The sequence below is a fragment of the Harpia harpyja genome, chromosome 1, assembly GCF_026419915.1.
Source record: "Harpia harpyja isolate bHarHar1 chromosome 1, bHarHar1 primary haplotype, whole genome shotgun sequence".
Taxonomy (NCBI): domain Eukaryota; kingdom Metazoa; phylum Chordata; class Aves; order Accipitriformes; family Accipitridae; genus Harpia; species Harpia harpyja.
The window spans coordinates 68614253-68628003 of NC_068940.1; the positions used below are offsets into that span (position 1 = coordinate 68614253).

The 13751-nt window shown below is 40.3% G+C and overlaps 1 protein-coding gene across 6 annotated transcripts in view; it reads left to right on the forward strand.

The window, feature by feature from the left end:
- Positions 1-9614, forward strand: part of SATB1 (SATB homeobox 1) — a 93862-nt gene extending 84248 nt beyond the window's left edge. For 4 of the 6 annotated variants that reach the window (XM_052798584.1, XM_052798595.1, XM_052798575.1 and 1 more), the window contains 3 exons: positions 4464-4667; positions 5170-5286; positions 7914-9614. In XM_052798584.1, the coding sequence (XP_052654544.1) occupies positions 4464-4667; positions 5170-5286; positions 7914-8378 (786 nt within the window). In that variant the 3' untranslated portion in view covers positions 8379-9614. Of the gene's footprint in view, positions 1-4463; positions 4668-5169; positions 5287-7907 lie in introns of all 6 variants that reach the window. The other 2 variants (XM_052798613.1, XM_052798624.1) reach the window with 2 other exon arrangements.
- Positions 9615-13751: the final 4137 nt, after the last annotated feature.

The window sequence follows — 13751 nt, forward strand, 5'->3', positions numbered from 1 at the left end:
AGATTATTTTATTTAAACACAGCACAGGTCAGACTGAATAAAATAGCATTGGGATACATAGATAAAATGCATAGATGCTTTCTTTAAAATAAGCGTGCTCATGGGTCTTGCAGAGTCTAATGTTTGGCAGTTATCCTCTTTGCGCTTTTTCTGCAATAGTTTGGCAGTTCGGCTTTCACAGGTTTTTTTCCTCTAATGTCTTATGTCTCTTTACTAAATCCCTATCAGAAAACCAGACAGAAGACTCTTATTTATTTTAAATATCTTAGGTTTAGCATCTTTTTTTTTTTTTCACCATTTTCTTGCTTACTGTAGCAAGACCTTTGCAGATGGTACTTGGTTACTTGAAAGTGCATAACAGTATTTTCTTTGTAGCAGATGGATTTAAGACTTTTAGTTCCCAATAAATGTAGGTTTACAATACATAACTTTACAGGATTTGTGTTGTATATAACAGGTTTGAACATATTATCTCAGAATTCATCTGCATGGCATTTTCAGCTTATCCAGGGCCCATGCCAGTATTTTAAGTAATAGGGAGAGCATAGTGATTGATAGCAGCTAAAGGCGTGATTTTGAATAGAAACAAAGGTTTTAGAACAGAAGGTGTCAAATTAAACTTTGTCAGTTTGAAAAGTAGTAACATCCTGAAAGTTCTCCAAACATATTTACATGTGGCTAATGTTTATATTTTGCTTTGTACTCTCTTTATATTCAGTGTAATGTTGCCTGGCAAATTTACTCTGTTTTAAAATCAAGGTTGTTCCCAATGTCATTACAGAGTTTTGGGGGGTTTGCCTTGCTGCATAGATATATCAGCTTAATTATTTTAAGGCTGTTTTTTTTAACTATGTACTATATATGCTGTATAAACCAGTTGTGATCTAATCTGAGTTATAAATATTTCCTTATTATTTTGTGGTCCTTTCCACTTCCCGTAAGACTATAAAGACAAACACCACCCCACCCCCAAAACAGTGGCCCAAGCCCTCCTTCAGAATAAATTGTTTGAACTAGGCAGAAATTGCTCTAGATCTAAATGAGTGTAAGAGGAGAAAAATCAGCCTTGTTATGTTCACTTATAAATTCAACTGCATTAACTGCAGCAGTTCCTACTTCTTTAGATCAAACGGAAACAAAACTTACAAGTTTTACAGAACTTAAAATTCACCATTAGAAAAGTCTGTATGATCACTTTTCCTGAAATTTACAAAAACATTTCATACATCCTCATTTAGCTGACTTTTATGAATGAGCTTTGTGTCATATGCAGAATTCTGAACCTGAAACTAAATGAAATACTTATGGCTTGGTTGGTTTGTTTTGAACTAAAAGAAGGCATATTGGTATAAAGTTTTTAGTCTTTTAACTAAGTTAACCCCTACAGTCTCTGTTACTGCCTATTCACGATCTCTTCTGAGAATATTTGGAGATCAACTTTTGTAAATATTTTCAGAAATATACCATGAAGACCAAAACATTGTTCCTATCCTTGTAATTTTAGAATAATTCAGTTGGTTGTTTCCATGTTGCCCATCATATGTTTCACCAGAGTATGTCTACTTCTTTAAAAACTTGACGAACCCAGTGAAAGGAGACATTTTAGTAGAATAGCAGTCTATTCTGTGTACCGTGTCAGAAGCATCTGATTTGGGGATCTCAAAATCGCCGCTTCCCTGAAAGGCTAGCAGAGACATGCTTCAGGTTACAACTAATCAAATCATTTTTAGATAAGGAATTAGAAGTATTATTTCAGTGCAAAAGTTGATAGAAAAATACTGGAAATATGTTAGCCATCAGTAATTAATAAAAATAAGGTCTGATCTAGTAAAGACAGAAACAGAAAAGACAATAAGGGGAAAAGGAATTTCTTAGTTAAGAAAAACTGTGTGAAATAAGTTTAATCATTATAAAATGTGATTGTTAGGAACTATTTTTACTACTGGACATTTTAAAAGAGTTTCTACTGTCTTTTTTCCAAAAAGATCTGTGATTCTTGTGGTCACTGGACAAAATATGTGCAGCTTCTAAATGCATGATGCAATTTCTTTTCCAGTCTATCTGTATACCTTAGAGAGGTGCCATAGGAGAGGACAGGTTGTCTTGTCTTTTATTTTTTTTGACGTTCACTGAACTGCCGTGATAGTTAGCTCTGCTCTCTGTTTCACCACCGTTAGAACGAGGTCCAACAGTTTCAGTGTGAAGCAGTGCAGACTCCAGACAGCCAAAGGACAATTTTTACGCTTCGGGGCAGGCTGGGGTTTTGTTTGTGGGTTTGGGGTTTTTTTTTAATCAAAAATTTTAGAACTGCATTTCAATTAAAAGATCTAGATTTGTTTCTCTTCATCTTCTTCTCTCCTTCATCCCCAACAAACTACCTATGCCTTCTGATTGCACCTCTTTTAACTCACTGCAGAAAACTAATACTGCTGTTGAGCGTAATCCAGCACGTATCCCTGTGGAAGCAAGGTGGGCAGAGAACCATGAGCAACATGTTGATTTTGTTAGGGGCAAGGAGATTAACCTGCTAAGACATCCCAGGGTGCCTTACGATGGGGAGGGAGAATCCACAGACCCTTGCTACTGTTTTAAAAATATGCCATACAATTCCGGCTGGGACAGACTGTAAGTTATGTGCTCTGTATGAAGGCATTTGGCCACATTTCCCAGTCAGCTTGCTAAACCCTGAGGCACCCACCCTCAATGTGTGGTCAAGGAATGGGCTGTGCTCCATCCCCAGGGTGCAGGGGGCCCCTTCTGCTGCCACTGCTCTCCTCCCTCTCCCCACCCTTCCTAGCACACCTAGTGAGCACCCAGCGGATTTTGGCCCCGTTTAAATTTTTGCTTTCTCAGCTCTGCTACCACCATCTCTCTAACATTTGTCATTTTGATTGGTTCTGTTTCTTGGGGGCATTTTCTCCTGTGTCATTTGTTCAGTTTTCCACTTATATCCAGGAGAACATACTTCAAATTTTTATACACACCTCACTAAATATTTTCGTATACAATACGAATGCATTAAGATAATTTGTTTACTTTCACCTCTTCCTATCGTGGCAATATTTTTAAACTGCATTTATTAACTGTTAGCTAAAGATATGAATGTCTTCAAGAAAATACATACCTATATTGTATCTATGTATCTATTGTATCTAGTAGTAAACTAGTCCGGCTAAACCATTTTTCAACTACCAGTACATATAAAAAGGATCTAAAAGCTTCTGTATATTTATATTATTTGTTGATTCAATAAAATGTCAAATTATCTTTCCTACAGCATTAAGAAATAAAATTGCATGGACCTAGTTTTGAAAACAGATCCTTGAAGCTAAAAGAAAGGAAGTATCCATGTTTTACACATGTAATATTTTGTTTCTAAATTATTTTAATATACAAAAAAATCACTGCTGATGCACACAGTGCTAGCTAGAGTGTTTGTACTCTTCTTTTAAAACCACCAGTGCACAATTAAGAAAAAAATCCTCAATTAAATTTTAAGAAGATGTAAGAAAACAGTTGTTAAATTTTCAAGATTAACTTGTATGTCTTGTCTAGAAGCAAATTACCAACCGCTGCAGTTCTTGCAGGGGATTCTGTAGGTGACTTGATAGTATGTATCCCAAAACCATGTCTGAATTAGAGTAGGTAAGCTCTTGGGCAACTTGCTGTCCTGTGATGTGGAAATGGTATAAAGGGTGTATCAGAATCTTGGACGTATCTTGCTCCCCGCCACGCCATAATAGTGCACGTAAAACTGAGAGACTGTTTTTTTCTGGGTCCATGAGAAAAATCCTGAAACAGGTAATCATCTATCACTTGAAGTAAGTTCACCTGCAGAGACACTTCTACTTGTAGCAGATAGGAAGAAGGTATTACTTGACTGCATCTAATCAAAGGATTCCTGTCTTTAAAAGGACATTAGGGAGCTCCTCTACTGCTATGATGGACATTAGGCAGCCCTACAGTCAAGGCAGATAATTGAAGTACTTTCTCGTTTTGAGTAGTAGTACCAGGACTTTAAAAATTGCTCGGCACACAATCTACCGGCTCCTGAAACACGGTGTTGAAGCCCTCAGATGGGTGTAGCCTTGCATAAAAGAAAATAGGCAGCACAGAGAATATACTGGCGTCAGTGAAACCCCTGTCCTGCAGAGGGGAGCATGTAAGGGATTCTGCCTTCATCAACCAGTTTGCTTCTAAGCAAACAAACAACAGCGCTGTGTTGCAGGACCAAGGGGAAGGTGCGTTCCAAAATGCTGGCGGTTGGTGAGGGTCTGTGAAGTAACGCAGCAGCCTCTCAGTGTATCGGTGTTTGCTTTAAGCCCAGCCTGTACAGTGAAAGCCCTTTCCTACTGGGGAACAGTGTGAGAGAATGCAGCGCCTCTAAAATACACGTTTCGCCCTCGTTTTGCCCCTCGTGAAGTGAGGAAAAAAACTAATGTTTTGCTGGTGTTATCTTCAAGGGGTGGCTCTGTGAGCTGTTACGTTGGAAAGAAGATCCCTCACCAGAGAACAGGACCCTCTGGGAGAATCTCTCCATGATCCGAAGGTTCCTCAGTCTTCCTCAGCCTGAACGCGATGCCATTTATGAACAAGAAAGCAATGCAGTTCATCACCATGGTGACAGGCCTTCCCACATTATCCATGTGCCAGCAGAACAGATTCAGGTTAGTTTACCTTGGCCAATCCCGCAGAGCACTAAGTAAATAAAGCTTTAAACGGAGCAAAGGAAATTAGTGTTTCTTTCCTCCCGGCCAGGCTAAATGCAGGTCTCCCGGTACGAGATAAGAGCACACTGCCGTCCGCCACCAGAGTTCAAAGGAGAGCGTGCAACCACCCATGGTTTTTGTTTGGGTTCGGTGGTTTTTCGCAAACGTGCGTGAACGCGGTGGCGCAGAGGCAGCTGCGGGCCGGGCAGGGCAGGCCTCCGTGCTGGCTGTCCCTGGCCAGACAGGCGTCAAGACCGAAAGGCAGAGGTGTTTGGCACTGGTTGTCAAACACCTTACCAGCAAAGTGGGAGGACCTTGTTGTGCTGCTGTTCAAAAGCTAAGCTTGAACCCTCAACAGTGGCGGCTCACCCGGGTAGGAGTGAAGGGAAGGGGATTCCTCATCCCACTTTAACCCCAGTCGAGGCTGGGGTGAGTCAATGTTTGTTTGTTTTTCCTTCAGAGCCCCTCTCCCACCACCCTTGGGAAAGGAGAGCATAGAGGCGCTTTCTTACCAGGCCTGCTGACCGCTGGACCTTGGCTGGGTGCTGCTCCGCAGGTGAGCTGGCACAAGGGCACCGTGTCAGGGAGAGAGAGGAGGGGATGCAGGATCCACGCCACGGGGCTTGGAAATGGCCGCCCTGCGCTCTGGGGCAGTCCCAGCAGTGCCCCCCCTCCTCTGGGGGCTGCACCCACCCTTTGCTCACACGGGCATCGTGAACTGGGAGCGTGGCTGGCTGTTTTGCTAAATATTGTAGCCCAGGTCGGCAGTGCGGACTTTTGTCTCTCTGAGCTGGGGACTCTTTAATCCCCTTTCACAGAAGACCTGAGGTCAGCCTTTTAACTGCTCCCTCTTAAAGGGCAGATATTACCCTGTCCTTTCCCAACCTCAGCTGAGACCCAGTGTATCATTTGTATTACCTATACAGAAAAATATTTACAAAGCTAGGAAGGATAGAGTTATCTTGCAGCCAGAAACAACACGAGTGTATATTAAAGATAAAGCAAACTGAATAAGACAATCCCTTAGGATATCAAGTACAAAAATAATTGTGAGAGCCTGGAAACTTGCTGTTTGATTTAGCAAAAAGAGAGAAAAAGATCTATATTAAGTAATAAAACAGCACTTGTCTGAAAATGTACATTGTTTTTAATAAAATTGCTTCTTAAGGGGATAAAAGGAGAAGGTTATGCACAGTATAAACATTCAACCACTATGCCACTTACTTAGATTTTCTTGCCTTGTTGATAAAAGTTGTGTGTTTGATCTTGCAAATATTATTCACATAAGCAGTTGCATTGTAATCTCTTAATATGACTTGTAGAGAGTAAGGATTGGAAGATTCAGCCTGAGTTTTTTCTCTACTCTTCTACATGGTAATTGTTGTAGATGCATAAACATGTAGCTAAGACACAAGTTTTCAAACTGTATGTACAAAGCCTCCAGTCTTGTAAGAATTTGATGTGCTGCGAGTAGTCTTGAATCTCTTTGGGATTGAAGCCTTGAATGGGACTGCTCACAGACCATAAAACATGAAAGGATGTGAATAGGGATGAGGCAAGAGCCCTAATTCCACTAGCATTTGTGTCAGACCTTACAATAAGAAGATCACTTAAAGCAGTGGCTCTAAACCGGGTGTTGAGACCTATGTGAAGTCTCCACAACTATGAGTGGTACTGCAAAGTGGACAGAATTATAATTCCTCCAATATTTATACTATTTGTACAGTATTTTGTGCTTCTTAGGGTCTGCAAGTGAGCTGCTACTGGAAGCTTGGAAACCACTACCGACACACAAAAAAAATTGTCGAGGGGAGACTTGCAAAGGGAAATGAAATGTAGTGATAGCAACTGCTTGTTTTGCTGCTGTTGTTTTTTAATAATAACTGGTGGTTTGTACCATATGACAAGAAATTTGCTGATCCAAAATATCTTACTAACCAGTGCTTCCTGTGCTATGAAGCAAAAGAATTGTCAACAAAAACAGTAGCTGATAAATTTACTTTTGATTTTAAACATGATCTTATAGTCTACTGTACTCCGGTGGTAGATGAGAAAAACATTTCTGTCCCTAGGGCTCAGTGCCTCACCTTTTAAGAACATTTTTGAATCCATGCTTGCAAAACTTCATTTTAAGCTCTTGTTAATTATTTACATCGTGATTTGCTTTATCGTATTCTTCTGATGTGCATACTGGCTCATTTTTATTGCCCGAGTTTTTGGAATGCAGCATGTTCCCTTCTAATAATAATAGTGCAACTTATTTAGAGCTTTGCATCTTAGCGCTTTATAAATATTAACTAAATAATCCCCAGCACAAACACAGAAGCAGGTAAATATGTTTGTTCCCTATTTATACGTTGGGATACTTGAACACAGGCAAGACAGACCCTCTCTGAGACCACAGGCAAGAGAGGTCAGAGCCAGAAGGGGAAATACATATTTCCTACCTCCAGATCTCTTTGTCCTTGCCGAGGCCGGGTTTGACAGTGTGACGTTAGGTGCTTCCAGCTAACGCATTCTGTCGTATCGTTTGCAAGTTTGACAAGACTTCAGTGCATGCTAAGGTCAGATCAGCAGTGGGATATTTCCACACTTAGCTAAAATGCTCTCCTTCTCCCTGATAGCCCCAGTCCCTTAGCCTGTCTGTTGCTAGAGATTTGCAGCCCTTGTTTTTGGGCAGCAGCTGCTGCTGCTGGCAGAGCTCCTGTGCATTTGCCCTCATCTGGCACTTTTCTCACTTTGCCCTTGCTACAGTTCTGGCTAAGCTGGTCAAGTTAATCCTATACTATGTCACCTACTTAGCATTTTGTCTTGTCTGCACTTGACTCATGGAGCATGTTCATTAAAATTTGTCAGCTAAACCGCACCAATGTCACGTCATCGGCGCTTTCAGTCAGACAAAGCCAGAGTGTTCCTTCCACCTCTCTGTCCGTATCCCACAGTCCCTTTATCCCCTGTCTCTGCTCACACACATATAGACACATACGAGGTATGCAGAGAGTTCTAACTCATATTTTAATTCTGGTTCACCAATAATGGGCCTTTTTTTCTCCCCCCCCCCTTTTGTTCTTTAAACTTACTAAGCCTTTGTTTATAGCTTTGCAATTCCTCCCCACTCCCCCCGCCCCAGATTTTTTTGTAACACAAAATCTGAGCAAGAATACATGTACAAAAAAAATGCTGTGCTTTGTCTTGCAGCAGCAGCAGCAGCAACAGCAGCAACAGCAACAGCAACCAGGTCCCAGACTACCCCCAAGGCAACCGACAGTAGCATCACCAGCTGAATCTGAGGATGAAAATCGTCAGAAACCCCGACCGCGAACAAAGATTTCTGTTGAAGCCCTAGGGATTCTACAGAGTTTCATACAAGATGTAGGCCTGTATCCAGATGAAGAAGCAATCCAGACTCTCTCCGCTCAGCTTGACCTGCCCAAGTACACCATTATCAAGTTCTTTCAGAACCAGCGATACTATCTCAAGCACCATGGGAAGCTGAAGGACAATTCTGGTTTGGAGGTGGATGTTGCAGAGTACAAGGAAGAAGAGTTGCTCAAGGATTTAGAAGACAGCATCCAAGACAAAAATGCAAACACGCTTTTTTCAGTTAAACTAGAAGAAGAGTTATCGGTAGAAGGGAACACAGAAATTAATGCTGAATTGAAAGACTGATCTAAAAGTATTATTTTCTTTCAACAGTGCCACTGGTATTTACTAATGAAATGAAAATTCCATCTTGCGTTCTGTCAAAAACCTTTATTATTCATTGTTTGGCCAATGAATCTTCCAAAACTTGCACAAAAGTTGAAAAAAAGGATAATGCAGACTGCACTAGATGTTTTACTCTGTTTTACAAACTGCTTCGCAGCAACAGATGAAGCGTTGAGGATTGTTTGATATTAATTTGTGTTCACTGGATACACTGTGAGTGTACCCAATAAGCATGATACCAGTGATTTTGATTCTGGAGCCTTCAGACAAGCATTACAACTTTTGTGATTTACTGTTTTTTGTTTCTGTTTTGTTCTCGTTTTTTAATTATTACTGTAGCACTCCACACTTGATCTTTGGAAACTCACATTTATTTAAAAAAATAAAATAAAAAGAGTTTGTTACTCTTGTTCTATTGTATGTTACAAAAGAACTATAGACTGTGGAATGCAGTTTAAAGATAACATATGCCAACAAATGCCTTGTATTATATGGCACTGCCGTAATTCAGATTTGTTTTCTTTTGGAAATAAAGGTCACTGTATTTTTTTTTTTTTCCATTCTCATTGTTACATGGTTTTAAAGAAAATGAAAAAGAAAATGTGAAACACAATTTAGTCCTCATTATTTATTTGTAGATCCTGCAGCATCATGTTGTAATTAATTTTTTTGGAAGTTTCCGTTAAATGTAATATTGCTTCTCTTGTTATCATACTGATTTTTTTTTCTATTTATAAATGTATTTTGATGGGCAGTAAAACAAAGTGTCTTAAAAGTTTTAAATAGAGAAAATGTGCTTTACACAGTTGCCTATAAAAAGTGCTCTATGTTATCCAAGCAATTCATACTATAAGCTTCACTCTTATTGTTGTATGCAATTTTTACTATCATGCAAATAAGCTTAGGTAAATAAAACTAATAGATCACCTTAGAAACTTATGCAATTAATGTGAAAATAATTGATGTTTGCAATGTGTCTTCCTTTGGTTTACAATCAATTTTAAAGCTACAGCTGTATAAATTTTCTGTATAAAGGTGTATTTCTTTTTTATGAGTTTATTGCTATGAAAACACCAGTTATTTTGTTACAGCTGGCTGTTTTTATAAGTGTATCACAATTTTCTTTATGCAGAAATGTTCTGACTAGGAGTGGTTATTGACTGTAACTACACAATTAAAATTGTTTGTATGGTATGATATGGCAGGGTTTGTCTGCGTATGTGTATATCTGGGAGGAATAACTTGTTCTTAGCGCACATTGTACCTTCTTGCCACCACTTTGAAGATGACATTTCAATTGTTCTCCTTTAAAATCACAGAGATTTTTTTAATGACCTTCTTAAAATTTGAATTTAGATAACATACTTCAAAAAGAAACACAGTTTGGTTATGAAAATCATAACCTGTCTTTTCTTGGTTTAAAAACTTGCCTGCCCAACAGAGATAGCAGGATATTATTGAGTCAAAAGGCTATCAGGCATAAACATATTTACAGTTCCTGGCAGTAATGCACTTATAATGGATACAGCTGGTTTTATTTTACACTAGAATTATGCTAACACTATTCCTTGCACTAATGTATAAACATTAAAAAAAACCATTAATAGTCACAAAGTAAATAGGAAAGATGGGCTTTGCACACAGCAGTCCCCTTCTAAGCAAGATTATTTTTAATGATCACTAATAAGGTTCTTGATAAAGCTATAACAGTTGGTGAGCTCTGAATTTATACAAGGCTCATGTTGAGGCCAGAGTGAAATCTGCAGCTGAAAGTTGTGAAGTACACACCATTGTTCTCTTTTCCTAGGAGAGAAACAATTTACACCCAGTGCAATTCAGGATTAGAATTGAGTGCAGCTCTTCTAAAATGACTAAAAGTTTGCAAAACTCAGGATGAGTTTCAAAGGCACAAATGACTTCTTAGGTTGCAGCAAATTCCTCCTTTTAGTTCCATTAAGTTCTTTAAGAAGATACATATTAGGCAGCAAAGCAGGTTTTCATTCCACATGTTTAAAACTGCTGCAGGTGCCGCAGTGCCCTTGGGGTTTCACGAGCAGCTCCTGGCTGTGGCACCTCTTGGCTCCTCCTGGGAATGTGTTGGGGCTGCACCATGATTTGGGTTTGGGATCCAATCCAGTTAAAAGAAAAGAGCCTTAGTAGCACTCTGGGAGGGAAACAAGCCTTAGGAGGGACACAGATGTGTAACTTGGCATTGCATTCCAAGGGAAGGACAGTCAAACTATGCCCTCGCTTAAGTAACTTGCAGTAGCTATAAAGCTATTGATAGCCTAAAGCTATGCTGGTTGCAAAAGGGCAAAACCTAAGCCTGGTCCGGGGAAGCCGCTGTGGTCACTGTTGGATTTCTTCACTGATTTCAAATGGGATCATTGCTTTGTACAGCCACACAGCTGCTCAGAACAAGGACAGACCCCTGTTCACAGCCATGGGACAGGATGAAATGTAGCCCAGGCAGTGCAAGCTGGTTTATGTGCAGGACAATACTACTGGCACCCTTGGGCTGGTCGAAGAGCCGAGTGACCATTTCAATAGGGCTGCTTAAGAAAAAAAAAAAAAATACACTTTTAAATGTACACTTTTAATGCGCGGGCATATGCAGGCTAGAACAGAAAGTGAAGGAAAGACTTTCCTGGAGTATACCTCTCTTCATGCTAAAAGCTAATACATGCAGCACTCCTAATACCAGAAACAGGGCAACATCTCCAACACCCTATAAAAGGATAAGAAGAAATGTTTATAAAATTGTCTTTGCTATTTTGAAAGCAATTTCCTTTTCTTTTATCCTTTTAAGTTTCATGGGTGCTGAAGTAGAGGCCATGTGCGCTTACAGATAGTTATTATAGCTGTTTCTTTTCCATTATCTTCGCTTTTCTTTCTCCTAGCATAGCTGAGGTTATCTTCCAAGTAGTTCAGCCTCTGTAGTCACATATTACCTGCACAGAAGCAGTTTGAAGCAGTGCATTTTTGTGTCCCAGTGGGTGGGCTGCGAGTACAATCTTTTAACTTGGCCTAAGTGACCAAAAGCATTTTTGTTAAATCCTTCGCAGCATTTTCAAAGGTGATATGGGTATTAAGGATCCCAACTTTAAGTGGATGCGAGAGATTTATGCTGTTAGGAGTTAAGCTACTACAAGCATATGCCACCTTGACTTACGGACCGGTTAGACTACCTAGAAAATTACCTTATGTCCTTTTCTGTTCCTTTTTCTCACCATCTGGTGTAATCCTACAAAAAATTCCCTTTCCATTTCTGCAAAGATTAAGAAATCAGACGACTTCTGTAACGAAGAACACAAACTGAGACATCAAAACACTATTAGTTGGGAAGTTGTTAGTAAAACTCACTGAGTAGGACTTCACTGAGAGCGTATGAAATCAGTATTTCGTATATAGTTAGGGAAGTATGGGGAAAGAATATTGCTTACTAGGAATAATACTTAAGCTGCAAAGCCAAATGCCTAAAAAAGAAGGAACCGAGTGCTGGGTGGGGATGGCAGGACTTAGTTTTTGCTATAAAACTGAAGTTAAGTATTTACCATGTTTTATGGTGTTTACCATAAAAAGTGAAGTATTTTTACTCCCTGCTGATTCCTGTTAATCTGTATTTAACTGACAAGATTTATGTGTATATATTAGAGTCCCCAGTGTGTGTTTTTCAAGCCTGAAAGAAAACCAAAGAGGCCCCAGATTCCAACAAGTCCATGGCTTGGGGACAGTCTCAAGCCCCAGTCACACATAAAAAGGTTGCTTATTGTTACTTACCAAGACTCCCTATCCTACAATGCAGGATTTTAGATTAGTGTTTTGTACAGCTACTTTAAATTGGTCAGATGACGCAGAAAAAAATGTCAAGGTGTTAAATTATTCCACTTAATTTTTTCTTTAAGTTGGGAACGTGCAGCAAATGGAGAAAGGAGGGAAGGTTCCCCTAAAGCAGTGATTTTGCTTCAGTGATTTACTGAGTCAGTACAATGGTTGTGTGCTGGGAAAGCACGAAACATTGCTAAGTTCATTTGCCAAAGCAAATGCCCCATATGTTAAGAGCAGTATAAATTAGATACTACAGAAGATCTACTTGAGCATCAAGTATTAGCAATTCTGCTTAACTTACTGAACTTGCGCTTTGATGTCCGGTACATTGCAGAGACCAAAGGTATTTTGATTTTTACATGATTTATATTGTGCTTTGAATAACAGTTCCATAGCAAAGCAGGCATACAAATATACTCCCGGGCCTTTTTTTGCACACAGACGTAATTTTAGTTTGGTGTCCTCACAGCGCCTTGTGTCCATACAGTGTTTTACTACAACAAATGAGCTAATAATTCAAACTGCAATAAGTGATCCTCCTTGGAGCAGGAGTAGCGCTACTTGGCAGTGAGTTTGTTTGCTTTCAGGTTCATACAGGAGCCTTCCCGCCCGGTCTGCTGCTGGCAGTCCTCCCGCTATCCCACGCCAATTGTTTCGTGTTGGCCTGGCCTGGGCACCCTTCCCGCTCTGGGTCATCTTGCCCAAATGTCATCTCTCCTGGTTACATGCCAGCACTTTGGTATATGTGCAACAGTTTAATATGAGGCAGCAAGGCCTGTATGTATCTGATGTCACCTATCCTTTATCATCACCATTCATGCTGTGAGCCCTGCAGAGTTGCTAGAACAGGCCACTTGCATTGGAAAGAGTGACAACTGGAGCAAACCCAGCAGCAGGCAAGCAGTTTCTGAGCTGATGGAGTAGAGGGGGCAAGGGGACATACATCCCAGAGGGGAGCAGGAAAAGGAGAGAGGAAGGTGCCAGAGAAAGATGGGAGCATCAGTGAAGTCACAATAGCTACCCTTGCATGGAGGAATGGGCTCTTTTTGCAAGCCATGCTACAGCGATACTCAGAAATACTTCAAGGTACTGCCAAGACTCCATGGAAAATGTTCCTGACCTGAAATGTACAATGGTCTCCAATCATGGGATTTGCCTTGGCAGGCAATATCTAGGGTAGCACAAAAGCCTCCTCAGCTGTCCGTGGCAAAAGAGGTCCCCTAACAGTTTGTCCTCTTGTACAGTCCCTGTGTGTAGGACATGCAGGATTCTTTCCGTCTTTTCAACTGACAGCTACCATGACAGATGCAGTTAGGACTCTCTTTCCAGGTTATTTGCTTACCCACACAATGTGCTAAAACAACATCCAGGCTGTAAATCCTCTAATTTTCTTCCAGGATCACATCCAACCACAAGCAGTATGTTTGCAGCCTCAAACCTACTTTTCTGAGCTGTCTCCTACAGCCCTGCTCCTGCTCAGATCAGATGTGCCCCAGGAGTTTAAAA